We start from the raw sequence: 27,323 nt of genomic DNA, 5'->3' as shown, positions 1-27,323 counted from the left end.
TAAACCTCGACGGTGAAACCCATGCTCTAGAGACCTCTCACTCTTACTCTACCCCCTTTGGATACAGCTTGAGTGGTAAAGAGCACAAATAGCTTTTGCGCCACCAACAAACTCAACAGTTCCAATTGAAAAGACTGAGTGAACACCGAGTTAAACAAGACACGAGCAAACATAGCAAACCCTATCAACGCACGGTATGGGTATGTCTGGGCCGAAGTTAGATTAGCATGTGTCGTACACTCACCCACACACACACACCTCCCCGTCCACATGCATAACCATGTCATACTTTATGGAGCAGTTTTCTGAGATTTATTTGTGCATGTGTACTGTGATGCTAGCTAGAAACATTGTGTACGAACTGAAAACTTTCAATACGGTGCTCTTGAGTGAATATCAATATCAATTATGAGACTTGATTTCATAATTTGGTTAGTAATCCCTTTTAGGGTGGTGCCCCGTTATTTATTTATTTTGTGAATTATCTTAGTGATTATGAATAATTCTATTGATGTCAAAGATTTAATTTCACACTGGCTTCTAATCAAAATAATGCCCTACGCCGTGCCAACACAAGTCAACTACTAATTATTCTCAAATGTGTAAGATATTGTATTTTAATCTATATTCCTGTATGAAATCATGAAAAATGCCCATCACCATTTCAGTCAATAACAAATAATTATTTGGTTCCAATTATAATAAACAGAGGAAAAGGGGCAAATCATAACAACCATGTTTTGTGTATTCAATAGTTAATCAATTATTACCAAAATTATTTCAGTTTTATTATTACAGTCCAACCACTGTTTCTGCACCACTAAAGAACCAACGTTATAAAGGAAGTGGGGAGAGTCTGTTTCTGTCCACAGTGATGGCTTTGGACTGTTGAGGGGATGTGTCAGACTCTACTTATTTTGCTTCTCTTTCAGTAATACCTCAGGGGGACAACACCTGTTGTAATTATTTGAGTCTCCTCTACAGTAATAGGAATCCAAAAGATCTTCTCCACTTGAAAGGCATGTTTCCATTTGCTCCAAATGAAAACGAGGATTCCTAGAGAAAAAGGACGGCTGGAAAGCTTGAGGCAATACATAAATTCCTTCCACTGCTCTTGATGCGTGTGTGCGTGTGTGTGTTCGAGTATGTCTGTGGGTGTAAGTGAGAATGTATGGTTTGTTTCACTTGTTGCAAATGATAAAAATGTGTGTCACAATGTAGGACAGCGTGTGAGAAAAATACATATCTAGATCGCTTTTTTCTCCTTAGCAACATGTTTATACCTGCCCTGAGCTTCGCTTTCTGTTGGCTTAAATGAATAACTTGGAAATTAGGGCCTGCTTAGTTTAAAAAGAAGACAGTTTAGCCTTTGGCAATACACACCCCTTTGTCATTTATACAAAACGTGGTTTTATTTGGAGTAACTAAGAAAAAATCGACTTCCTGTTCAGACACTCCCTGCATGCCGAGTGTATGTGAAAATGTATTCAGGCTTGCTAGTGGGGATGGAAAAAAAAAGCTGAAATGCCTGTGTGGACTGAGAATTTTTTTTATTTTAAAAGCCCAGTTTTAAACGGAAACCTTTTATTGTGAATGTAACTCTAGCTTTTGACACAACCTCAGGTGCCAGTTGAATTCTCATTCATTTAAATAAAACAGCAAAGCCCACTTTGAGCCTGAGATAAAAAGGAATGGCTATTGAAACAAGTTTATTTATCTTTTGCTTTGCTTTCCAGGTTTGGTTCAGCAATCGAAGGGCCAGGTGGCGAAAACAAGCAGGAGCCAATCAGTTAGCGGCATTCAACCACCTGTTGCCAGGTGGATTCCCTCCCACAGGGATGCCAACACTTCCTACATACCAGCTGCCAGAGTCCAGCTACCCATCCAACACTTTGTCCCAAGGTAGGAACACATAAATCACAGTTATTTAGTGTGTTAGTGACGGGCTGACCACCTACACGCAACAGAAAATCAACAGATACACAAAATAAAAATGAATGCATTAGAAATAATAAGTGAGCTCTGATCATATGTATGAACCCCTCTCCTTTAGTAGGATTCTACATTCTTTCATGTGTATATTTTTGTTTGTCACCTATCTATACTAAATATGAACTCAGCAGTTTTTCCATTCCCTTTCTTTCTATGAAGTTAGAAACCCCATACTATATATAAAAACGTTGATTGTCAGACAGCATGTGTTTGGGTTGAAAATGTTGTTTCCATCTTAAGTTGAAGGACAAGTGAGCAAAATGCAATTCAAACAGCTTCCTCAGAAGTTTGTGAAGACCAGCTCGTTTTTGGTCTTCCTCTTACATATACATATACATGGTCCAAATAAATCTCTGATTACTCTTTAACTAAGGGCCTATTCTTACCTTTATCTGTGTTCATTTGGTTATGGACCATGGAAAGAATTAAGGGTAACAAATCAATTGTTTCTAGCCCCAAGTGCAATCCGATACATGAATAGCAATAACAACAGCAGTTATTTAACATGTTGCAAAGTTGATAAGCTTTAGGAATTGAACTCAAAACGATGCTGTCGTCTGCTGCTGTTCATAGTTATATCCAGGTTGCACTTGGCACACAGAATTATCGCAGGGGAAAACTGCTTGCTTAGCTCCATTCTGATTAATAAGCTTGAGCATGTTGAGAATAGATCTGTGTTATTATACCATGCAGAGATTTGGGAATGAAGGTTTTGACTTGTATATCTTTACATGTTTAGCTATGTGCTGTTCTGTGTTTTTCCCTTTAGACAGCGGTGGTACAGTTCACCGTCCCCAGCCGTTGCCTCCATCCACCATGCACCAGGGCAGTCTGTCAAGCACTGACAGCAGCGGCGCCTATGGTCTTGCCTCGAATCGCCACAGTTTCTCCAGCTACTCTGACTCCTTTATGAGCTCTGCAGCACCTGGCAACCACGTCAACCCTGTCAGTAACGGACTCTCCCCACAGGTAATACCTGCAGAACTATTGTATCTAAACGTCAACCTCACCATGAGGTGTAATTGTTGCACTAACACTGTGGTGGATGAGCTTGTTTGATGTTTTGCAGGTAGTTGGATAGATAATCAATACTAGTTTCATATTTGTGTGTTCAGTAACTTGTCTGCGACGAGTTAGCTTTACACATTGTGTGATGAAAGGTCGCTAGCCTCCACATAAAGCACTCATTTTTAGCAATTAAAAAAATATGAATGATTAATGGTTAATAGTTAATGTAGTTAATGCTCAACCAAAAGGCTGGTTATAACCTTGTCACAAGATCCTGAGATGTGAGAATGGAAGGAACGCATCTGAATCCAAAAACCTTCTTATCAAGATACAAGGCATTTGGGTCTGGTGAGCCCACGCACGCGCTGACCAATTGGTATCCTCTCTTGAGCTACTGCCAGCTATGGCTGTGGTAAGACATCACGGAGACTTTGTTCAAAACACAGGCCACAAGAATGAGTCCTTCATATCAACATTGCGAGCAACTCCATGTTTATGTTGTAGTTCAGAACGGACAGATCCAACATTGACTTTGAAAGTCTTTCACATTTTTACATAACCTGATGGCCACCGTAGTTATAATGAAAAGGCTTAGAAAGGGAGTGGTGAGCATAGGGATATTCAGTTAGTTGCAATTGGCCACCTCATTATTAGCTGTCAGTCAATTTTACACACTTTACTTTAACTTGTCACTCCCCTCCGAGGTAATTAATAAGATAAGACATATTTTAGTCCCACAGTGGATATATTTAAAGGATTACAGCAACAAAGTACATGACCATTTAGTTTTAACTCCAATTCCCAAGTCTGTGCTATCAACTGCGGTGTGCCATTAATTGGTATTGTTTGACTCCATGGCTTTTAAAGGATCCTAGCCAAATGTTCATTTGGTGAGAAAAGCTTTTCCACTCTACAGTGGGAAATTCACAGATGTTGTCAGGGTTGCGGGTGGGAGGCAGGACTCAGACGCAGAGTTCAAAAGGAACACAAAGGACTTTAATAGTCAAAAACACAGGAACCGGGAGGAAAAGCAGCAGGCAACATGTGTGACAAGACAATGACGCGACAAGTGACCCAGGAGACACACGGCTTAAATATACAAGGGAGGTGCAGGTGATTGGACACAGGTGGAAACTATTAGACGATCACAGGGGATGACGGGACAAGGCAGGAAGTGAAGTTACCCGGGGACACGAGTGGCAGAAAACTACAAAATACAACAGGAAGTGAAACCACACCGTGACAGTACCCCCCCCTCAAGGACCGACTTCCAGGCGGCTCACACTAGAGCAAAACAAGGGGTGGGGGGGCAGGGAAACCAGAGACGTTGGTCGGACCACCCGGGAAACTCTGGCGGGCGGCCCGGCAGGTGGCCAGACGAGCGGGGAGCCTCTGGGGGTCGGCCCGGCGGGCGGTCACCAAGCCGGCTCCGGAGCGGCGACTGCAGGGCACGGAACGTCTCTAGAATGGCAGGCTCGGAGACACGGGAAACCTCCGGGGTCGGCGGCGGCAGCTCGGGGACACTGAACACCTCCGCGGTTGTCGGCGGCGGCAGCTCGGGGACACGGAACACCTCCGCGGTTGTCGGCGGCGGCTCGGGGACACGGAACACCTCCGCGGTTGTCGCCGTCGGCTCGGGGACACGGAACACCTCCGCGGTTGTCGCCGTCGGCTCGGGGACACGGAACACCTCCGTAGTCGGCTCCAGCTCGGGGACACGGAACACCTCCGTAGTCGGCTCCAGCTCGGGGACACGGAACACCTCCGTAGTCGGCTCCAGCTCGGGGACACGGAACACCTCCGTAGTCGGCTCCAGCTCGGGGACACGGAACACCTCCGTAGTCGGCTCCAGCTCGGGGACACGGAACACCTCCGTAGTCGGCTCCAGCTCGGGGACACGGAACACCTCCGTAGTCGGCTCCAGCTCGGGGACACGGAACACCTCCGTAGTCGGCTCCAGCTCGGGGACACGGAACACCTCCGTAGTCGGCTCCAGCTCGGGGACACGGAACACCTCCGTAGTCGGCTCCAGCTCGGGGACACGGAACACCTCCGTTGTCGGCTCCAGCTCGGGGACACGGAACACCTCCGTTGTCGGCTCCAGCTCGGGGACACGGAACACCTCCGCAGTCGGCGGCGGCTCAGCCCCCCCCATAACTCACCCCACAGCCCCCCCCTCAAGGGCCGGATCCCAGACGGCCCCCAAATCACCAACGGGAGGGTGGGAGAGGACCATGGGATGGGAGGGAGGGAGTCTGAGTCTCGGAGCGGGGACTGGCCGAGTCGGGGTCATGGAACGTGGGGCCGGCACTGGTCGAGTCGGGGGCATGGATCGGGGCACTGGTACCGGGGGCATGGATCGGGGCACTGGTACCGGGGGCATGGATCGGGGCATTGGCTCGGGGGTCGGGGGCATGGATCGGGGCGTCGGATCGGGGGTCATGGGCTTGGGTCGGGAGGCCGGGACGGGAATCTGCTGCGGCCCAGCGCGGGACATCTTGCGCTGCGACCGAGCGGGGTCGGGACGTCGCTGCGGCCCAGCGCTGGACATAGTGCGCTGCGGCCGAGCGTGGGGAGCATAGGTGGCCTGGAGTCGGACCGCAAGGTCCATTACCCGCTCCCAATGAGAATCGCCGCCGGACGACCACGAAATGGCCTCCTCCTCTGGGGACCATGTGGTAGGCGGCGGATGGTGACCCAGATGCCTACTGAGGGCTCCAGATGGGGAGACGGAGTAGTACAAGTACCCAGCTGGAACCCCCGGGAGGACCGTTCCCCCATTACCAGCAGCCCGCTGGAGACTCCGTGGACCGCCCATTGCCAGACGGGTTCCCCTGAACTCGTCCAGGGGAAAAAACTCTGCTGAGTCCTTTCTAGGTCGCGTCATTCTGTCAGGGTTGCGGGTGGGAGGCAGGACTCAGAGTTCAAAAGGAACACAAAGGACTTTAATAGTCAATGGTCAAAAACACAGGAACCGGGAGGAAAAGCAGCAGGCAACATGTGTGACAAAAGACAATGACGCGACAAGTGACCCAGGAGACACACGGCTTAAATATACAAGGGAGGTGCAGGTGATTGGACACAGGTGGAAACTATTAGACGATCACAGGGGATGACGGGACAAGGCAGGAAGTGAAGTTACCCGGGGACACGAGTGGCAGAAAACTACAAAATACAACAGGAAGTGAAACCACACCGTGACAGATGTTGCTGTTGCTGCAGGCTACTCTGATATGCAAGTACCATATTGTGTAGTTCATTCGTTTGTGTTTGGCATTTGGTTTGTAACAAAGAATGAGCCACCATTTAGATCGGTGGTGAACAAGATCCCCCAAATTTTCTTTAAATTTTCACATAAAATATACCTTGGTGGCTGAATATATTTTTTGTTTTCTGTCATGTACGGCAGTCCATTACCATTTGTATTCAATAGTTCAGTTTACTGATTTTATCCAGTACATTCTTGCAGTGGTGGAAAGGTACGAAGGAGGATTGGTAGTAGTTTAGGAACCATATCCAAGCTATTATGAGTAATAGTTTGGATATACAACATACACATTTTCACTTTTAGGATTTAAGCTTGACAACATATAGAACAGGACAGTGAGGTTATAGACAGCAGACATGTTTAGGAAATTATTAAGCTTTTGTTTTTCAGACATTAAAATTGCTTTAGATCTCCTGTCCCTTGTGGGCATAGGTAAACTCTTGGGCTGAAAGTGAGTCCCACTCCCTTCCCTCAAAAAGGTATGACTTATCTATATTTCACAAAACTACAGGATATGATGAAATATGTTTTGCAGTTTGCAAATTAAATAACTGGTTACAGTAATGTCAAAAGCTGCCAATGATTGTACATTCAGTAAAGCTGCTAAAACAACCAGATGTCCCACAACAAGTGTGACAAGATATTCTTGCCGTTGGTGCTAAGCCCTGCAGCAAGAAATATTGTCCCAGTCAGCTTCAGGAGGAAGAGCAGATCCAAATTTCTCCTGATGGTCTGGCCTGCACCTTTCATGATAGATTGCTGACATTCAATCGATTCAATTGATTTCATTTTGTATAGCCCAAAATTACAAATTGCTAATTTGCCTCATAGGGCTTTACAGTCTGTACACATGCGCCATCCTCTGTCGCGACACCCTCAAATCGGCACAGGAGGGATCCCTTTCCGGGATGGACAGGATGTAGTGGGCGTCATGTGTACAGAATAAATAATGTAAAAGATGTACAATATGTTCAATTCATTCTACAGAATGATTTAAATATCGAGGCCATGTGTAAGATAGGACCCCTGAAGGGACAACTACCATCAGTTATAACCACTATCCCCAGAAACCTGTGAGGAGGGAAAGCACAAAGGCTTCAGGAAAAAAGCAAAATCTGTAATGTTGGTTTATGATGACTGTAATAGTTCTGTGATTAATGTGAATAGTGATAGTGGTGGCAGCAGCAGTTGCCAGCAGGACCAGATATAACATGATCTATGGAAACCTTCAAGGAAAGAAAGAACAAAAACTCTGGGAAAGAAGCTGAACGAGTGATGTGCATCAATGAGAGTGAATTATTATAGAAGGGGAGAGAGTGTCTCTAGTGCCTTGTAGGTGAGAAGTACCTTAAATTCTATTCCTGTTTTAACAGGAAACCAGTACAGAGAAGTGAATATAGGAGTAATATGATTCCTTTTAAAACGCATGCTGCAGCATTCAGAATCAATTGGAGAGGCTTAAGAGACTTACAGTAATCTAGTCTAGAAGACACAAGCGCATGAATCATTTTTGTGCCTGATTTTCGATATATTACTATCTTATAAAAAAACGGAAGTCCTTGAAGCAGTGGCGGCTGGTGGATCAGTTTGAGTAAACATCAGAGTATGATTCAATGCAAAAAAGGTGCACATATATAAAGATGCACTTATAAACCTAGTTTGTTGGTGAAACACCCAATCAGTGTGTTGAGGAAAGACAATGAATTATTTTGATAAAATGTGCATGTTTTCATCCACGTCCTGGTTGTGTCCTGTGCCCAGCGGGGTAGTGATGTTAACTTTAACACAGCCACGTCATTCGCGCGGTGCGCTGAGTCCAGCTGTTTTACCTATATAGTTTCACCGGCAAAGTTAAATGGTAAACGGACTGTACTGCGCTTTTCTAGTCCTGACCACTCAAAGCGCTTTAACACTACATGACCCATTCACACCCATTCATACCGTGATGACAGGAGCTACCATACACAGTGCCACCTGCCCATCAGTAACTAACATTCACACACTGTAGTCACAGCTACAGGAGCAATGTTGGGTCTTGCCCAATGACAGATCGACATGCGGGTTAGCCAAAACAGCTGATCAACCTTCGTCCATTTGAATTCTCAGGAGGTGACACAGATCCAGGTGCTGTGTAACATGTGAACGCGCTCTACTCTACTCTGCCGGCCGTCTGTGTGTGGTAGACCGAGGTTCTTATTTGGCTCACCTTCAGCAGCTTGCACATCTCCTTCATCACCCGACACTTGAAACAGGTTTCCTGGTCAGTTAGGACTTCCTTTGCAATACCAACTCTACTAAAGAGAAGGAATAATTCCCTTGCCACTGCCTAAGCACGCAGTGCGTAACGGGACTGGAAGGGGATGTTAATTACTGATAGCGGTATTAAGGGATTCTGGTAGATTACTGTTGTGTCGCGGGCTCGACAAACACGACAAAAGGATCGGACAGGAGACTCGGTAGAAAAGTAATGCGTGTGTCTTTAATGGACGTTGCGTGACACAAACAAAATACCCCGCATCCAGTGCCGGTTCCCTCTTTTATATGGATGCCCCGTAGGGACAAACTTACGATCAATACACAACATCCCTCCCCCTTTACTTTTAACTTCCCCAACCATGCAGACGTAAACAATCTCTTCTTAGTATCATCACAGCCCCTCTGCTTTAACAATCGTACCCAATTACCTTTAACAGATACCCAAAAATAACCTTCCCCTGAACTAGGGAAAGAGGGTAGACTACCTCCATTCCCAGACTTGACCCTGGGGGGTATTCTGCCCCAATGTTGGAGGTTAGTCTCGTCGCTACATGTTCAATCTGTCCGGGGGTCGTCGCTCTCTTGTGGGGTACCGACGAAGTACGGGTAAGTCTACTATTCCACTGTCACTGGGTCTGAGTGGTGATGGTGTAAGTCCCTGCGGCGGTGCGTCAGCACCTTGAGTCGGCACACCCCCTGGTTCAGGTGAGGAGGGAACACTTTCCCTGTCTTTGTGTTGCGGCAGTGGATGCTCAGATGATGGCTGAAACCCCTGGAAGGCTTCCAGTAGCTGTTCTGGGTTTGTCATTTGACCTGAGTCATCACTGAGGTTGGTGCCTGACAACAGTTGATCTACATGTCTCCTCCAGATGATGTTCTCTGGTGTTTGGACTGTGTAGGACACTGGACCTGTTTGAGCGACCACAGTTGCTTGTACCCACTTTGGACCGTTACGGTAGTTCCGAACAAGAACTCTCTCTCCAGCTCTGAAGCTTCGGTCCTTTACTTTGTTCCGCCTCTCCACCTGCGCTCTTTGTTGTGTCTGTACGGCCTGCTTAACCTTTGGAGGTCTCAGAAGGTCGAGTCGTGTGCGAAGCTGTCTTTTCATCATGGCTGACGCGGGGGCCACCTTGGTTGTAGCATGCGGGGTGTTTCGGTATGTCAACAGAAAGGTGTTTAGGCGCCTGTTAAGCGATCCGTTTCCCTGCGATGATTTTAGAGCCTGCTTCATCGTCTGCACAAATCTTTCCGCTAGGCCGTTTGTGGCAGGGTGGTACGGCGCTGACTTGATGTGTTGGATTCCGTTTGCTTCCATGAATGACTGGAACTCTTCAGACACCAGTTGCGGCCCGTTATCACTAACGAGTTGAGTGGGCAATCCAAAACGACTGAAGATTGACCGTAGCTCTTCGATGGTTCTCTCTGATGAAGTGCTCTTCATTATGGCGACCTCTGGCCATTTGCTGTGTGCGTCCACGACAACTAAGAACATACGATCCTCCAATGGACCTGCAAAGTCTATGTGGACTCTCTGCCATGGTTCCTCTGGGAAGTCCCACGGGTGTAGTGGCGCTAGCTGTGGCATGTTTCTCATCCTTTGACATGCGGTACAGGATTTTGCTTTGTCTTCAATAGCTGCGTCTAAGCCTGGCCACCAAAAATAGCTGCGCGCTATCTCTTTCATTCGCACCATGCCACAGTGCCCTGAATGGAGTTCCTCAAGCACCTGCTTTCTAAGTGGCGGCGGAATGATGACTCTATACCCCCATAACAAACATCCAGCCTGGACCGTGAGCTCGTTCCTCCTCCCCAGGTAAGGCTTTAGACTGACCGACATCTCTCCGCTTCTCCCACAAGTGACAATGTCCATGACCTCAGCCATCACCGGGTCCGTGCGGGTGAACTTCTTCACGTGGGCTGAGGTAACTGGGGCGTTGCTCACTTCCTTAAAGTAAAAGATTTTGGCCTGGGAGTGCTCCCTGTGTGTGACAGGTAAAGGAAGCCTTGAGAGGCCGTCTGCATTACAGTGCTGATCAGCTTTTCTGTATTTGATGTCGTACTGGTGGGCGGACAACAACAAGGCCCATCGCTGCATTCGGCTGGCAGCGAGCGATGGTATTCCAGTGTGAGGACCAAAAATGGAAGTGAGTGGCCTATGGTCTGTGAGTAACATGAATCGCTGTCCGAACAGAAACTGATGGAATGTCTTTACTCCGAATATTATCGCAAGTGCTTCACGCTCGATCTGTGCATAATTGCGCTCTGCTTTGCTTAAGGTCCGTGATGCAAAAGCAATAGCCTTTTCTTCACCTGATGGCATTATGTGTGAGATCACCGCCCCCACACCATAAGGTGATGCGTCACAGGCCAACTGTAATGGCCAGGCAGGATTGAAGTGGGTGAAGGCTTCTGAATGGACCAAAGCTCTTTTAGCTTCCCTAAAAGCTTCCTCACATCTGTCCGACCACTTCCACTGTGTGGTTTTGTTCAAAAGCTCATGCAGTGGTTTTAGCAGGTTCGATAAATTCGGTACAAACTTTGCATAGTATGTCAGTAATCCCAAGAATGATCGCAGCTGACTCACATTTTGTGGCGACGGAGCTTCCTCGACAGCTTTCACCTTGGATGGCGCCTTGTGCAGCCCAGCACCGTCGATAATGTGGCCCAAGTACTCAACTGAAGACTGGAAAAACTCACATTTGTCCGTCCGGACCCGCAGTCCGTACTCCTCCAGTCTCTGTAGTGCCGCGTCCAGGTTTCTCAGGTGCTCCTGTTCGTCTTTACCGGTTATGAGTAGATCATCGAGGTAACACTGGACCCCCGTGAGCCCACTCAGTATCTGGTCCATAGCTCTCTGGAATAAGGCCGGGGCTGAGGTGATCCCAAAGGGAAGCCTCCGGTACCTGAACAGTCCCTTGTGAGTCACTATGGTCAACAGTTCTTGTGACTCCTCATCAACCTGCATTTGTAGGTAGGCCTAACGTAAGTCTATCTTACTGAATTTCTGTCCTCCAGCTAAACCAGCAAACAGATCGTCGATGAGGGGTAACGGATAGTGTTCAGCAGTTAAGACAGAATTAACAGTGACTTTGAAATCGCCACACAGTCTGATAGATCCATCCTTCTTCATGACTGGAACAACGGGTGTAGCCCATTCACTAACGCGTACCAAGTCCAATACCCCACTCTTGACTAGTTTGTCTAGTTCCGCTTCCACCTTTGGCTTTATGGCATATGGGACAGACCTGGCTTTGAAGCATTTGGGCTTGCTGTTTGGTTTCACTGTCAATTTAACTGTTATGTCCTTCATCCTTCCAAGTTCGTCCTTGAAAACTGCCGCATGTTTTCTCAATATTCCTTGCAGGTTTATGTCCCCAACCTTTGCAACCATATTAATTTCCTGCCAGTTTAGTTTGATCTTTTCCAGCCATGTGCGTCCTAGCAAAGCTGGCTGACTGCCCTTCACAATGTAGAGTGGTAGCTTTACCTTCTGTTTGTTGAGCTTCACTGTTACAGTCACGATTCCGCTCACCGGTACAGCCTCACCGGTGTACGTTTTCAGCGTGATCTTTGCTGGCTGTGGTTTGAGGTGATGTAGTTTCTTCCGGTATACAACCTCAGACACCAACGATACCGCTGCTCCCGTGTCCACTTGCATCCGTACTGCTTTTCCATCCAGCAGCGGTGTAACCCAGTATCCCTGTCCATCATCTGAAAGAGACAAAACATGCAAAGACTCTTCCCCTTCCGATGGGGTATCACTTTGTTCTTCCTCTGTGCGCTCCAATTTGTGCACTTTATTTTTGTACTTCTTGAAGTCACTTTTCCTCTGTTCAGTATTTTTGGATGACGGCCCCTCTTTGTTTTTACATACAGGCTCAATGTGACCCTTTTTGCCACAACTTCTACAGTCCAAGTCTTTGCACCAACACTCCTCTGGGTGGTGACCTGTTCTCCCACAGCGATAGCATGGCTTTCCACCAACAGTTTTGCTTCTGACATTGGTAGACACCTTATGCACTAGGGTTAATGTACTTAGCTGCTGTGCATCTTTGTTTGCCATTTCCATTGACAGACTCACTTCTAAGGCTTTCTGCAATGTTAAGTTAGCCTCCGTCAAAAGGCGTTTCTGTATTGTCCCACTGCGCATGCCGCACACCAGCCTATCACGTATAGTGTCATTTAGAGAATGTCCAAACTCACAGTGCTCAGATAACTGTTTCAGCACAGCCACAAACTGGGAGATTGACTCCCCCTCCTCTTGATTCCTCTTGTGGAATCGGAACCTCTCAGCAATGATCAGAGGTTTGGGAGAATAATGTGCTTTCAAAGTTCCCACTATTTCCTCATAGCTTCTGTCACCGGGCTTCTCAGGCGTTACTAGGCTGCGCAGTAGATTAAACGTCTTTCCCCCCATGACAGTCAAAAACGTTGGCACCATCACCTCCGACTTGATGCTATTAGCTAACACAAAGTACTCAAAACGTTCCGTGTACGAACTCCATTGTTCCACCGATTCATCAAATGGTCCCATGTTTCCAATCGGAGCCGCCATTGCATCACTTTACTCACTTCCCTTTGTCGTTCAACCCTCGGAGATTCCGCTTTTTTTTTTTTTCCCCCCCCCCCGGCGAACTCTTCCAGTCCCGCCGACGTGCCGTTGGAAGCTAACGCCGGTTTGCTTAACTCACCGCCTCCTCTCCGCGTATTCGTGCCGCGCAACAAAAATTTTTTTTTTTTAAACTCAGACTTTTCACCGAGAATAATACGCGTGAGAACATCCCATTCTCGTCGCCAGTTTTGTTGTGTCGCGGGCTCGACAAACACGACAAAAGGATCGGACAGGAGACTCGGTAGAAAAGTAATGCGTGTGTCTTTAATGGACGTTGCGTGACACAAACAAAATACCCCGCATCCAGTGCCGGTTCCCTCTTTTATATGGATGCCCCGTAGGGACAAACTTACGATCAATACACAACAATTACCTTCTTCTGGTACTCCAGGAAGATTTCACAATAATCCTGAACCACCTTCTTCAGCCCCCGACAGTAGAAGCGCTCCAGGATTTGGTTGTAGGTCTTCTCTACCCCTAGATGAGCTCCCAACATGCGTGAGTGGGCTAGGTACAACACTTTTGGAATATAGCGTTTGGGGACTAGCAACTGTTCCACAACAAGTTCTGCCAGCTTATCCACCCACAAAATGTGGAAAAGTGTCAACATCCCCTTCCACCGGTTCCCCCGACCACAGCCAGGTTCTGTCGGGCTTGTTCCAGGTTAGGGTCCTCCAACTGGGCAGTCCTGGCCTGGTTGAAGTTTCCTCTTCCTCCAGTGGGAACTCCGAAAAGACCTCGTTCGACGACACCTCGTTTGGTTGCGGATCCCCCCTCACCGGGCCTGCGCTGGGGCCTTCCTTGGGGCCAGGGCCTCCTCCTCTGTCTCTTCTCCAGATGATGTGGTTGGGGTAGACAGAGCTGCACAAGCATGTACACCATGACTTTCTGGTCCCTACAAGGTTTCTTGGTTGGGCGGTTTCTCCGGTAGCCAGCAGTCCTGTAAGCCCACAAATGCCAAAATATTGGGCAGTCCAGTCAATCAGAACTGGCACCGGCAGATTTTCCACCAAACCCTCCACAACCTCAAAAGTGCCCCAAGTGGTCTGGACCTTAATATGAGTCGTGGGATACTCTTGCCGATTTGCTCTTCCTCCTGAAGCTGACTGGGACAATATTTCCTGCTGCAGGACTTAGCACCAACGGCAAGGATATCTGGTTGTTTTAGCAGCTTTACTGAATGTATAATCATTGGCAGCTTTTGACATTACTGTAACCAGTTATTTAATTTGCAAAATGCAAAACATATTCCATTATATTCTGTAGTTTTGTGAAATATAAATAAGTCATACCTTTTTGAGGGAAGGGAGTGGGACTCACTTTCAGCCCAAGAGTTTACCTATGCCCACAAGGGACAGGAGATCTAAAGAGTTTACCTATCACCATGACACAGGAGACTGGGATAGGGGATCCCCTGGGGCCAGTCCTGGCCGTAGGAAGGTGACAGCACTGCCGGAGTGTAGGGCTTCTGCATCCTGGGTCCCAGCCGGCCGTAGGCATCAGTACGTCCTCCCCCGGACAATTCCACGCTAGATGGCCCTCACAGCCACAGGCAAAGCATTTCCACCGGTTCGGTCTGGGCTGCCCGCCCCCCACGGGCCTCTGACTTTGGGGCAGTGTCCCCATATTACCCTTCCTCAGCCTGTCTCTCCTGGGGTCAGATTGGCTGGGTTGTAAAGGTTCTTGCCTGCTGCTCTGCATTGACTCTACTGTGACCTGGTGATTCTCCAACAGCGTCACCAGATCATCCACGGCCTCTGGGAAGCTTTGAGAGGTGTGTCGTTTGGCATCTCGTGGTTGTACTCTGATACACCGGTCCATGTCCGGGGCTGGAGGTCCCTCCTCTGAGGTTAACCAACTGTGCGTGAATTGTGTGTGTGTGTGGCGTCATAAGTCCAGGAGTGGAACTGTTTGGGCCTTGTCTGCAGGTTGTGACCATAATGAGCTAAAACTGCAGCTTCGCCAATTAAAAAGTTAGGCTAGTATACCTGCCCACTCCGCTTTAGGCCAACATTCCCTCTCTGCAGTCCTCTTGAAAACCTCTACATAGGCCTCATTGGTCATCCTCACCAGTCTGCTTGGTGAGCACTTCACTGGGTTCTGTAGGCCTCTCTGGCTTTACCAGATGCTGGCCCAGAGTAATTATTGCGTCCTATAACGCTCGAAGGCTCTGGGCCTGCTAGGTTTCGGTTTGGATGAGCTGTGCTAGTGCATTCTCCATTGCGCTCTGTGTCTCTCTCTGTGTACCTATTTTATCCTGAATTTTTAGGGACAGACCGCCGTGCCCGCATTTTCCAGTAAATGTAGCAACCCGGGGAAGGCCTGATTCAGTTATAAAACAAGAGGCTCAGAGGCAGTAATTGTAAAACAAAAAGGGTCCATTTAATAACGAGGTCTAAATAATGGCTCCTTAGGTCAACTTCCAACTGAAATAATTCTCCTGCGCTGGGTTAGTGACTCCAGTCTACCCCATTGTGTCAACGGCTCCTTCATCCTGTTAGGGGCAGAGGTGAGTCCTGGTCGTTACCTCTTCGACCAGGACTCACAAAAATGTATTTTTGATATAATAAACAACAAAAATGTATGTTCTTTTATGTCTAGTGAAGTTTCTTTTTTTTTTCCGTCGCCCATGGTAGGGCCACGCCCCATTGCTCTCTATGGACCAGCCACCACTGCCTTGAAGTCTGCTTTATCTGAGAGTTAAAGGACACATTGTGGTGGAAGATAACTACTACTACTACTACTACTACTGATACTGGATACTAGAGCAATTCCTTCCAGAGAAACTATATCACCAGACTTCAAAGGTACTCTGGGCCTATCAAAATAACATCAGAAAGTTGATGGTCATCAAGGTTTTGATGTCCCCAAGACAATCTTGAAGACAATCAACAAGCTGGCTTTTCTCGTCTGGCTTCATTGACAGATACAATTGAGTATTGACTGCAAACAATGGTTTATGCAGTGTTTTTTGATAACATCACCTACAGGAAGCATATACAGGTAAATAAAATTGGTCAAAGCACCGAACCTGGTAGGACTCCGTGACATTACTGTACGGTTGTATGGGGATGGATGAATGAGAACCTAAGAGGGTGTTTTCCAATCTCTGAATTACCTTCCAAAGAGTTTCACAATTGTTTACAGCCTCTTCATTCTTTGACATGCTTGCTCCACAGTAACTCTCTGAATATAACAGATATATACATATATTTAAATAGTATATTTATATATTAGGGCTTTCAATAGATTAAATAAATTAACTAATTAATCGCACATTTTGGAATTCATTAATCGCGATTTAAACGTTTGTTTTTATTCTAAAAACAAAATATTACAAGGAATGAGTAATAACTTCAGAAAGCATGCATTTTAAACTCTGTTCTTTAACAGGGTAGCTATTGAGATGGAAGCAGCCTAGCAGTGCGTGAAGTAGTCAGTTTGCCACTTACCCACCACACGTGGAGGAATTGGAGGCACACTGGAGGCACACTGGGTATACAAATACACACACAAAATATAATATTTATAACCTCAAATGTTGCTGCTCTACATTGAACTGATACTGTGTACTACCTTATATGAATATATTAAATCTTAACTATTTATATTTTTTCATTTCTTTATTTACTGCTGTTGGTTTATTTAAAACAATGAAATCTAAATGTAAAATAGGAATATCGTCCTTTACAGATGTTAGGCATATTCATGGGTTAGGAATGAGCACCAAACTTCTGAATAGGCTTTGGAAGTAATCAAATTAAAATAAAAACAGCTCCAGTAAATTGATTGAAATGATATCCACTCCCAACATGAAATGCATCTTCAGTGAATACTGCTGCATTCTTTGTTATGCACTCAGCCTATTCTGAATGCCTCTGAGTCTGAGCTGAGGCTTTTCCATTATGTTTTACTGCCATTGACCCTTTCATCATGCTCCCAGGCATTTACATGAGATAACAATGTAGGATGAATTTCCAAAGATCACACTTCAAAATTACAGGAAGACCATGTGCCGTACATCTGACAGGGAATAATTCAATTTGAAACAGCTATATTGCATTTGGAATGTAATTCACACAAGCCATTTCTGCCTCCTCCTCTCAAATTGAATGGCAAAGAATTAAAGGCAGACTTTCATTTCATTTCCAATTCCAAGTTCTATTGACAGAAAGACAAAATGAAAGTATGAAATTCCATCTCTGTGATGGCCGTGTAAATAGAAACCCCTTTTGCAGCTTCACCATCAGAGTTGTTACAACCCCTCGTCTCTCCCAAGAAAGCCTGCAAAAATAAAGCTTTTTTTCCAGCCATACTTTTTGATAAATTCCCATAAGTCAATTTTTTGTCAGAGCCCTCAAACTGGTGAGTTTTTTCTCTTCAGTGAGACAGTCAGTATGCTGAACCACTAATCTGTTTTTGTCAGGTCAAACAACTTAGTGACTTGCCACTGAAGATGAAACTATACCTCCCCCAGTGACCCCAACACATCACCACATCACATGCGTAAAGGAATACATTTCTCCTCTTGCGTTCTAATTTCTTCTCCGGTTTGTTGTGAGAGGAAGATTTAGCCCGCTTTAGAATGGTGGAGTTCTCTGGCTTGCTATTTGATGTCAGGGTAAGAGAAAGAGATTGAGAAGGGAGAGGGAGAGAGAAAGCGGGCGGGCGAGTAAGGATAGAACAGAGTGGGTTTCAGTGTTGGGGGATCAGAGCTGCTTTGGTTCTCCAGCTCTGTCTCTTTGATCCATATCCCCAGGCCTGCCTGCCTCGCTAACTCAGGCCTCTACTCGTGATTCCTGACAACTGTCGGCCTGAGATAAGAAGGTGGGGGGCTCTTTAACCCCCCCCCCCCCCACACACACACACGCATACACACACACCCTCTGTGTGCCCCCTGTACACTGCACCACTATCACATACACTGCCATTAACAACCTATGTTCAAATTAGGGAAAGGTGTTGAATTAAACTCAATAAGCCTGAGCAGAGAGGGGATCCAAATATATGAACCCCTTCCTCCTGCAGCCCCCCAGTTCAGTGTGTTGACACGGCTTTTTGCACCTGAATGTCAATGAGTGTGGTGCCTAATATTAGCTGCTATTAAAATTTGCAGTACTAAGCCCTTTGACTGGGCACGCTGTCAACTGGCGCGCTCCCATGTCAACAAATCAAAAAGGATGAGCAAATATATTTACATCATTCCCATAATGAGGAATAGAGTGGGGGCAGGGGGTAGATGTTAATTAGAAATCGCCTGAAAAACAGATGCTGCTTCAGTTTGGCAAGACGTAAAGCAAGGAGCTTTAAAAGCAAATAAATAAAAAAAAGACAAGACCTACTCAAGAAAGCTGCCAGAAAAGCTGAGGAATTTAAATCATACCCACTGATGGAATGTTTGTAGGATATATTTTTTCTTCATTTATCACTCAGAGTGTTCTCTCTCTTCTCCTCCTCCCTCAGTGAAAACTAAACAGAGCCCAGGGTGCTGTCTGACTGGATGAGTGGGTAGAAAAGTGTTAAGCCCCTTTAGTTCCTCTGGTTTGGATGAAATGTGGGCGTTGACTAGCTGCAAAGCACTACAACCAACTCACATCTACTGCTTTAATTATGTGATCAGTTTTTACAAACACTACCATGGCCACAGTGAAAACTAGGTTCTGATTGGCCCAAGGGTCTGCATTAATTGAACAATTACATGAAAAAAGCAGTCGATTAGAGGGATTCAGACAGGGAAGTAAGTAGGGTAACTGTTTAAAAAGCAAAATAAGCTGGAATAAACGGAAAAGGCCTGTTTGACCTATTTTACCTTTATATTATTATATACCGTGCTTCTACAAGGCAAAGATATTTTAAAGTATTAAAAATACTTTAAAATATCTTTGCCTTATGTGGTTAAAAAACAAACTATTTTTTTTTCATTAACAAACAAAAAAAAAGATTTGCTGTAAATGTGGGTACTTCAATGTTCCTATACCATCAAAAAGGGGGCTCAACAGAAAAGGTTTGGGAACGTCTTTATGCTTTAATGTATTCATACAAGATTTAGTCTGTAGGGAGGGCATTATCAGCTGTAACCTCTCTAAAGAAGCAGTAAAAGCTGGTGTCCGGGAATTACCACTAACATATTTTTTCCCACTACGCAAAAAAACCGACATATTTTTATATATATTTTTATATATATGTCCTAAAAATTTACACCCATTTTCAGCTCCCCATTTACAAAACATTGCGACTGTAATAATTTGTTGAAGAAACTATGAAAACGAGTGCTGTAGTTCTCTGATTGAATTTATGTGAAATGTGAAATGGACTATTCTTTTTTAGTCATCCAAACACTCCAAGCTCTTTAACATTACATGTCATCATTCACCCATTCTCTGATGACAGAAGCTACCATACACAGTGCCACCTGGCCATCATTAACTGACATTCACACACACTAGTCAAAGCTGTGGGAGGTTAAGTTTCTGCACAAGGACACAGCGACATTCCAAATATTCCAAATTGTGCATTACAGATTTTATGGTGAACTGACCATTAGTTTTCAAAGCAATATCTTCCATGGTACCGGTGTCAGACAGAAAAAGCTTTTCTGACAGCAATCTTCTACTCTTTCTTTGCAGGTGATGAGCATCCTGAGCAACCCCAGCGGTGTGTCCTCACAGTCACAACACGACTTTTCCATCTCACCACTCCACAGTGCCTTGGAATCCTCTCCATCCAACGCCATCTCAGCCAGCTGCAGCCAGCGTTCAGCTGAGGCCTCCATTAAGACCGTGGACAGCCTTTCATCCTCCCAGTCCTACTGCCCCCCCACATACAGCACCACTAGCTACGGCTTGGATCCAGGTGTGGCTGCTGCCGGCTACCAGTACAGTCAGTATGGCCAGAGTGAGTTCCGCAAGTTCAGATAACAGCAACATTTCTAACTGATAAAGCACTATCATCCCATTTAATGTTCCAGGAATTTATGAACTGAATTCATTTCCACACAGTGGGTTTCTGTTTATTCCAAGTTATATTATTATTAAGTGCATCCGATATGCGCTGTTGCAAAATAAATATAAATAAAATAAAAATATCTATTTCAAAGTGCAGGTCCTGACTGGTGTGCTCTGCGCTCTAAGCAGCATTTATTGCAGTGTTTGATGTCAATTTTCTAGGCAATCCTCTCGAGGGCACGCACGTTAGGGTCTTCTTCTGGTTTATGACTAGCTGACTCCCTGCAAATATTGTGGTTAAAAATTAAAATTAAAAAATTTGTTTTTTTTATTGGACTGAAAGGTTTGTGCCAAAAAGTATTCTCTTCCGTTATTCATATTAGAATAGTGTCTGAGTCTTTTCGGGACAGTGTGTGTCATATGACCTGCATTTCTGAGACCAAAGCTGTTCCCCGTCCTCTACACACCAGAATAATTTCAGAGATTATGCAAATGTTCCCTTTACAAAAACAGATGGTTACAAGTTATCTTCAGGAAATAGACGTGATCCCCTGATGAAGCTGCCTTTCCCCATTTAAGCTTTGGTTACTGCAGCAATCTCATTTAGAAGTGAGAACGTTGGCCAGTGTAGGCAAATAGTGTGATGTTACCCTTCATTTTAATTTCCAAGCATATAAAATGCAAAAGGCAGTATTCTGGTTTCATACAAGTTGAATTGCAGAATAAGTATTAGCTAATTTATATATATATATATATATATATATATAAAAACACCAATGACCACAATATAATGAGAAATAAAACATCTATACAAGTCAGGGGTCCTGTAAATTGTAAACAAAATTAATTGATTAATGGATGAACATGTACAGTAACTGCATGTAAGGATGCCCTATACTAAATGTACAGTGTGTAGAATATGTACAAAAAAAATTGTGCAATTTGTGCACAAGATTTAAATTATAATCTAACACCTGTAACACCCTATATTTTGATGGTCATTCATCAAATAGTTAGATAGTAGTATCTATAGCGTATGACTGCTGTTAAATGTTTCATTAAGTGCTTTCCCATTGCAGCACGTCCCAAAGGTGCTCTATTATATTGAGATGTGGTGACTGGAGGCCATTGTAGTACAGTGAACTCATGATCATGTTCAAGAAACCAGTTTGAGATGATATGAGCTTCATAACATTGAAACTCTTTGGCTGCATTTTCCTGTCGGAAGTAGCCATCAGAAAATGGTCAGCAGAAAGGCTGTGCCATTTAAACCATGCTCAACTGGTACTAAGGGGCCCAAAGTATGCCAAGACAATATCCCCCACATCATTACACCACCAGCAGCCTGAACCGTTGATACAAGGCAGGATGGATCCATGCTCTCATTCTGACCCGATCATCTGAAAGTCGCAGCTGAAATCAAGACTCATCATACCAGGAATCATTTCGAACCAGTCTGCCCATTCTCCTCTGACCTCTCACATCTAGAAGGCATTTTCACCACACAACTGCCGTTCAATTGATTGGTCCGTTACAGAGAATCATTCTCTTTAAATCTTAAAGATGTTTGTGTTTGAAAATCCCAGTAGATGACGTTTTCAGACCAGCCTGTCTGGCACCAAAAACCATGCTATGCTTAAAGTCACTTAAATCCCCTTTCTACCCCATTCTGATGCTCGCTTTGAACTATCAGCAAGTCGTCTTGACCACATCTACATGCCTAAATGCATCGAGTTGCTGCCATTGCCTGAATTTGTGTTAACAAGCAATTGCACAGGTGTATCCAATAAAGAGGCCGCTGAGTGTATATGAAAAAAACACTTCTTTAAGAATATATCTGATTCTAAAGCTGATCCTCTCTGACGTTTGGGGTTTGGCTAAGGCCCTTCACACCCAATTCTCCCTCCTGCGACAGATTTAACATTTAACTTCAGACATTTGACTCCTCTAGTGTTCTAATGCAGGAAGCACCTGACAGATTAAAGTATATACTGTCAAAATAGCTGAAGTGCGAGCTCTGTTTGTGCATGCGATCATGTGTGTTATCATAGGCTCAATCTTGGATGCAAAGGACTCTTGAGTGTGACTGCTCAACAAGGATTTAAGGTATAAAGCTGGTTGACAGAAAAAAAGCTGCCTTTATACGGCCTCGATAAACCCTTGTGAAACACACCACGCACACACACACACACACACACACACACACACACACACACACACACACACACACACACACACACACACACACACTCCCATGCGGCTCCCACACTTTCTACTGATGACTGGCATCTTGGCAGACAGACCTGCCCACCCATAGGTGCTCTTCTTTCTCTCATCCTTCCGCACAGAGTGACAGCTTCCTTTCTATGCACGCTAGCATCCTAACTGAAATGCCTTGCTTATCTTCTTCTGATAGCCACAAAATACACACATGTGCACCCAAACACAACATGTCACATCACACCTGCTGTCAGCACTTCTCCCTCCTGCCCTTTGAAAGAGAAGTTATCGCCGGCTAAAGGAGGGAGGGGCAACATCCACCACTTAGACAGAAATATATGCTGAGCATTAATGCCAGTTTTGAAAAAAACTCTGTGATTCTATTATCTATATTATTTTTTCATACAAAATAGATGAAAAGTAGATTACATGTCAAATTTTTTTCAGCTGGAAGAAGCATTATTATAAACATTAACATATGAACATTTCAAACAACATTTTCAATTAAGATTTGGAACAATATACAAACACACACACACACACACACACACACATATTCACACCAACAGTCCCGTTAACTTCTTTCCTTCAATAATTACAATTTATAGGGAGAGATAGATAGTGTATTTTAGACTCCAAATATTTTTTAATAATGAAATAATTCAAATTGACCTTTAGTCGTGCTTTTCAAGTTGTGCGCGTCACACAGTCTGAAGAGGGCCACCACTGTGTCCCTAAAAGACAGTGGTTTGGAAAACGTCCTGGATAAATGTGGGGAGACTGTTGGCACTTCAAATACAGCCGTCAAATGATGATTTGTATGAGGGAGAAATTAACTTTTGTCTCTGATCTTTTTCAGCTGCTGTTGATTACTTGGCGAAGAACGTGAGCCTGTCTAGTCAGCGAAGGATGAAGCTGGCCGACCACTCAGCTGTACTGGGACTGCTGCAGGTCGAAACTGGCCAGGCCTACTAGTACTCACCAGAAATGCATGCAAAATCACCAGCACAGCCCGCACCTCCTACTACCAGCCATACACATGTCACAGAGACCCTGTGTGTGTTCATCATAGATTGACTATACAGTGCATTGGGCCAATAATACGTTTTTTATACTATATTTATGTGTTTCACCAGTGGTTGATGATTGAATGATACAGCTGTCCAAGCTTTAAATATTCCCCATGTGACCAACCAAATCCACAAGAAGGATTTCATTTATAATGCTTTTTTTTTTTATTTGTTATTTTTTATTGCACTACATTTTGTACACAACGTTGGTGAATCCTAACTAGCTGGATAACCATAAACTAGTAATATAAACAGTACAACATATATTTTCAATGAAGATCTCAAACAATATACAAACATACACATAACCATATTTACACTAACACTGCCGTTAACTCTAAAGTTTGAGGTCAGTTGCTTCGTGAATCCTCAGCAAAGTATTTTGGACTGTGTATTTTGGACTGTGTTTTACTTGGCATTTAAAATATTGTCTGTCAGCAAACAACAAAATAATGTATGTAAAACTATATTTGGCGTTTTTTGGTTCCAATTTCATGGCTTCAAGAATTAATTCACGTCTGTTTTCAAATATTGTGTTTTTAACCTAAAATGAAATACAATTGTTTCAAAATTCAGTCTGCACACTTGATAAAACACTAACTGGTTGGGTTGTCAGACAACTGTGTGGTTTCAGTAATTCAAGGCCAAATTCAAGTGTGTCCTAATTCTGACTGAAAACTGCATCACAGATGAGTAGCGAGAACTGACAACGTCTAACCACTTAAAGTGCTTTAGCACCACAAGGCATCATCCACCCATCCAAACCCATTAAAACACTGATGAGTGGAGTTAACATCCAAAGGGACACCTGCCCATCAGGACTGAATAACATTCATGGATCATTCACAGACCAGAAGGTACATGAGCTACATGAGCAATTTTTTGCTGCATTAAGTTATTAGCGGTCTGTCAACACTGTTGCAGTTGGTTGCTCTGTTCAAAGTGTTAGGACTGTTATCTACTAACCACTGACTCAAACATCTCCCAGCCTGGATGTATAAAGAGAACTGGATACATCTGTGGAGGCAGGCATCCCTTTTATTCTCATGAAATTCTGTGTATAGAATTCAGGTGAAAATCTCCACATTATGTGACCTGAACGTCAGGCAGACCAGCATTTTCGTTAACTGGGCCTTTCAGGGATCTCAGGCGTATTCAGATAAACAGAGGAAGGAAATTAACTTTGAATACAGATATTAGTGCATTGGACAATTATGATTCTAAAAAGTGTCCAAAATGGGTTGTTGATTTACCCCCCCAAAAAGTATCCACTGAGTAACAGATGTCTCATTTCCAATGGATATCTATAGAAAACATTTTTCTCTGACAACAACAACAATTGCGATTCCAACACTTGGGCAAATTGCGTGTCACTTTATGATTTACTTTGCGCAAGACCAAAAAGGGATTTTTCTCCAAGCTCTGTGGATAAAAAGGATCAATTTCTGCTTGACTGAAGTTTTAAGGCTGCATGGAACCGACTAAAACCTAAAGATATTGGTTACTGATATGAAACCATGTGAATTAAGTCTGAATTTAATGTTTTCACTTTAAGAAGAATAAAATGCCAGAGATTAAATATCAGCGCACAAAATGGCAGCTTTAAAAGAAACAAAATGTCTTCAGGGTCCCCTGTGTAGCAGACAGATATGGACTAATTCCAGAGGTTCATTCCCTCATATGAACAACAACACATCCCGAAGAGGTAGTTGGAGGTCAAACAAGTTCCTGACTCAATGGCAGGCGGATATTTCTCCCTCCAACTTTGTTCAAATTTTTTCACTTTATTGGATTCTTGTTCATTCCATGTCACTGTTGGCAGAGTTGTGGGTGCCCTGATTCTGCCTTTTGGTTTTTTGAACCGTAGACAAGACAACGGTCCGCCTCTGAAATCCTCAAAATTCTTTTCTGCCGCGATCACAATTGCTTTCAGAGGAATCTGGAATATATACTAAAAATGTATTTTGAGATAAATTTGCCGCGTGTCATAAAGACATTTTATATTAATTTCTAACATATTACAACATCTACTTGCATAAATAATTCCTTTGAGGATGAAGTAAGAAGGTTAGTCAAACAATCAATGTTCCTCACTATCACCTATACTGACCAATCGGAACAATCACTTCCAATTTACTGCGCTCAGAAAAGGAAAACAACAATAGTGCAAAGATCCACCACATTGAGCTTGTTTTGTGGTCATCCGTGGAAATGGGTCCCAAGGTTAATGGGATGGCGAAAAACAGAGACCATTCAGAGAATGGTTAAATCATTCCATACAACAAACAAAATCTACACTATTTATTTAGTTTCCCTACTTCATTTTCTTTCTTTTGTGTGTGTATATATATATATATATATATATATATATATACACACACACACACACACACACACACACACACACATATTTTGATTCACAGCAAACCAAGGAGGACAGTATTGATAAAATGTACAGATGTGCTCATTCACCCCAACCCTGCTTTCCTCTTTGTACATCCTCTGCTTACTTTTTGTCTGGCATGTGGGTTTATTACCATAGTATAATTTATTCTACCTGTATGAAGTATTAGACTAGGTACAAATTTGTAATGGCCCTTACTCCCAGCCTCTTGATGTGTTAACTGTAATAAAGGTCTACAACTGGACAACGGCCGTGTTGTGCATCATTTTTCTTTCAAGAAAAACAGAAGAGGAAAAAGTATTCAGTTCAGCATGTTTGAAATCTCTCTAATAGGAGGGTAGAGAATTTACCGGTAATTTGTGCTTAGGTTACATATATGGCGCAAGTTAAAATAGTACCAAATAGTTTTTTTTACAAAATTTGAGTAAGGTGCATAACGTTGTGTTAGTTTGTCACATTAACACATGAGTTGATTTAACAGAAGACAAAAGTGACATATGTAACTACTGTTACGGCCCTATTGTAGACTCCAGGACAGTAAAACAACAATCAAAGACAGGCGACAGAGTCAGGGTAACAGGTGTCTTTCTAGTTTTTATTCTTACACGAAAAGATGGCTCCCAACAAGAGGGAGGGAGATGGTGGAAGATGGGACCTACAGGTTGTGCCAAACAAATGAAATGAATATAACAAAACGAGGCCTAGCTCACCACTGGCTCTTCATCCAAAACAAGTCAAACAAAATACCTTACCTGCTTCTCTAAAAAGGACTAAAGGAAAACGTTACACAGGAGGCAACAACCACTACACCTAGTGTGTCTATACAAAGGTATACCTACGTGCAAGAATGTACAGGGTACCCCAACTTACTAAGGTCCTCAACCTCCACCTTACCAAACTCCAGTTTTGCTAGCAGCCAGCTAAAGCTCACGTACAGGAAGACTGGCCACCAGCCCGCAGCACAGACCACACCCACTTCACTTCTCAGGAGTCTTCCTTTATGGACTGCCACCGGAACTGCTGATTGCTTTCCACCTGTGTTTGGAGTTGGCCAATCAGCATAATCACTGGGGGAGAGAAACCAATGAGCAGGAGGGAGATCGACAAGAACACATGCAGACCGTCCCCGTCTGGCATGTAACACCCCCACCCATATAAGCTCAGAAAAAAAAATGAATGCCACAAAAACAATCTCCCATAAAGTTACGATCTAAATTAATAGGGGAACATAACTATACCGCACGAGACAAGGCATCAGCAAGAACATTTTCAGATCCCTTTTTATGCACGATGTTAAGATTGTAGTCCTGAACAATGAGAGACCAACGCATCAGACGTTGGTTGTAGTTACGCATCCTGGAAAGAAACACAAGAGGGTTATGATCGGTACTTGAACAGGCTTTTCACTAGACCCAAGATAAACCTCAAAATGCTGTAGAGCAAACAACAGGGCCAGAGCCTCCTTCTCTATTGTTGAATACCCAAGCTGATGCCTGTTGAATTTGCGTGAGAAATAACTCACAGGGTGGTCGATGCCGTTGGCATCCTC

The 27,323-nt window shown here is 44.3% G+C and overlaps 1 protein-coding gene across 4 annotated transcripts in view; it reads left to right on the top strand.

The window, feature by feature from the left end:
* The window catches only part of LOC120829213 (paired box protein Pax-7), a 56,849-nt gene extending 30,834 nt beyond the window's left edge, over window positions 1-26,015 (top strand). For all 4 annotated transcript variants that reach the window (XM_040193158.2, XM_040193161.2, XM_040193159.2 and 1 more), the window contains exons 6-9: window positions 1,737-1,902; window positions 2,762-2,961; window positions 19,763-20,030; window positions 23,160-26,015. In XM_040193158.2, the coding sequence (XP_040049092.1) occupies window positions 1,737-1,902; window positions 2,762-2,961; window positions 19,763-20,030; window positions 23,160-23,275 (750 nt within the window). In that variant the 3' untranslated portion in view covers window positions 23,276-26,015. The remainder of the gene's footprint in view (window positions 1-1,736; window positions 1,903-2,761; window positions 2,962-19,762; window positions 20,031-23,159) is intronic.
* The last annotated feature ends 1,308 nt before the right edge of the window (window positions 26,016-27,323 follow it).

This window comes from Gasterosteus aculeatus, chromosome 2 (assembly GCF_964276395.1).
Source record: "Gasterosteus aculeatus chromosome 2, fGasAcu3.hap1.1, whole genome shotgun sequence".
Classification (NCBI taxonomy): Eukaryota; Metazoa; Chordata; class Actinopteri; order Perciformes; family Gasterosteidae; genus Gasterosteus; species Gasterosteus aculeatus.
The sequence above is the reverse complement of the archived record's forward strand: the minus strand, read 5'-3'. Positions and strand labels throughout refer to the sequence as shown.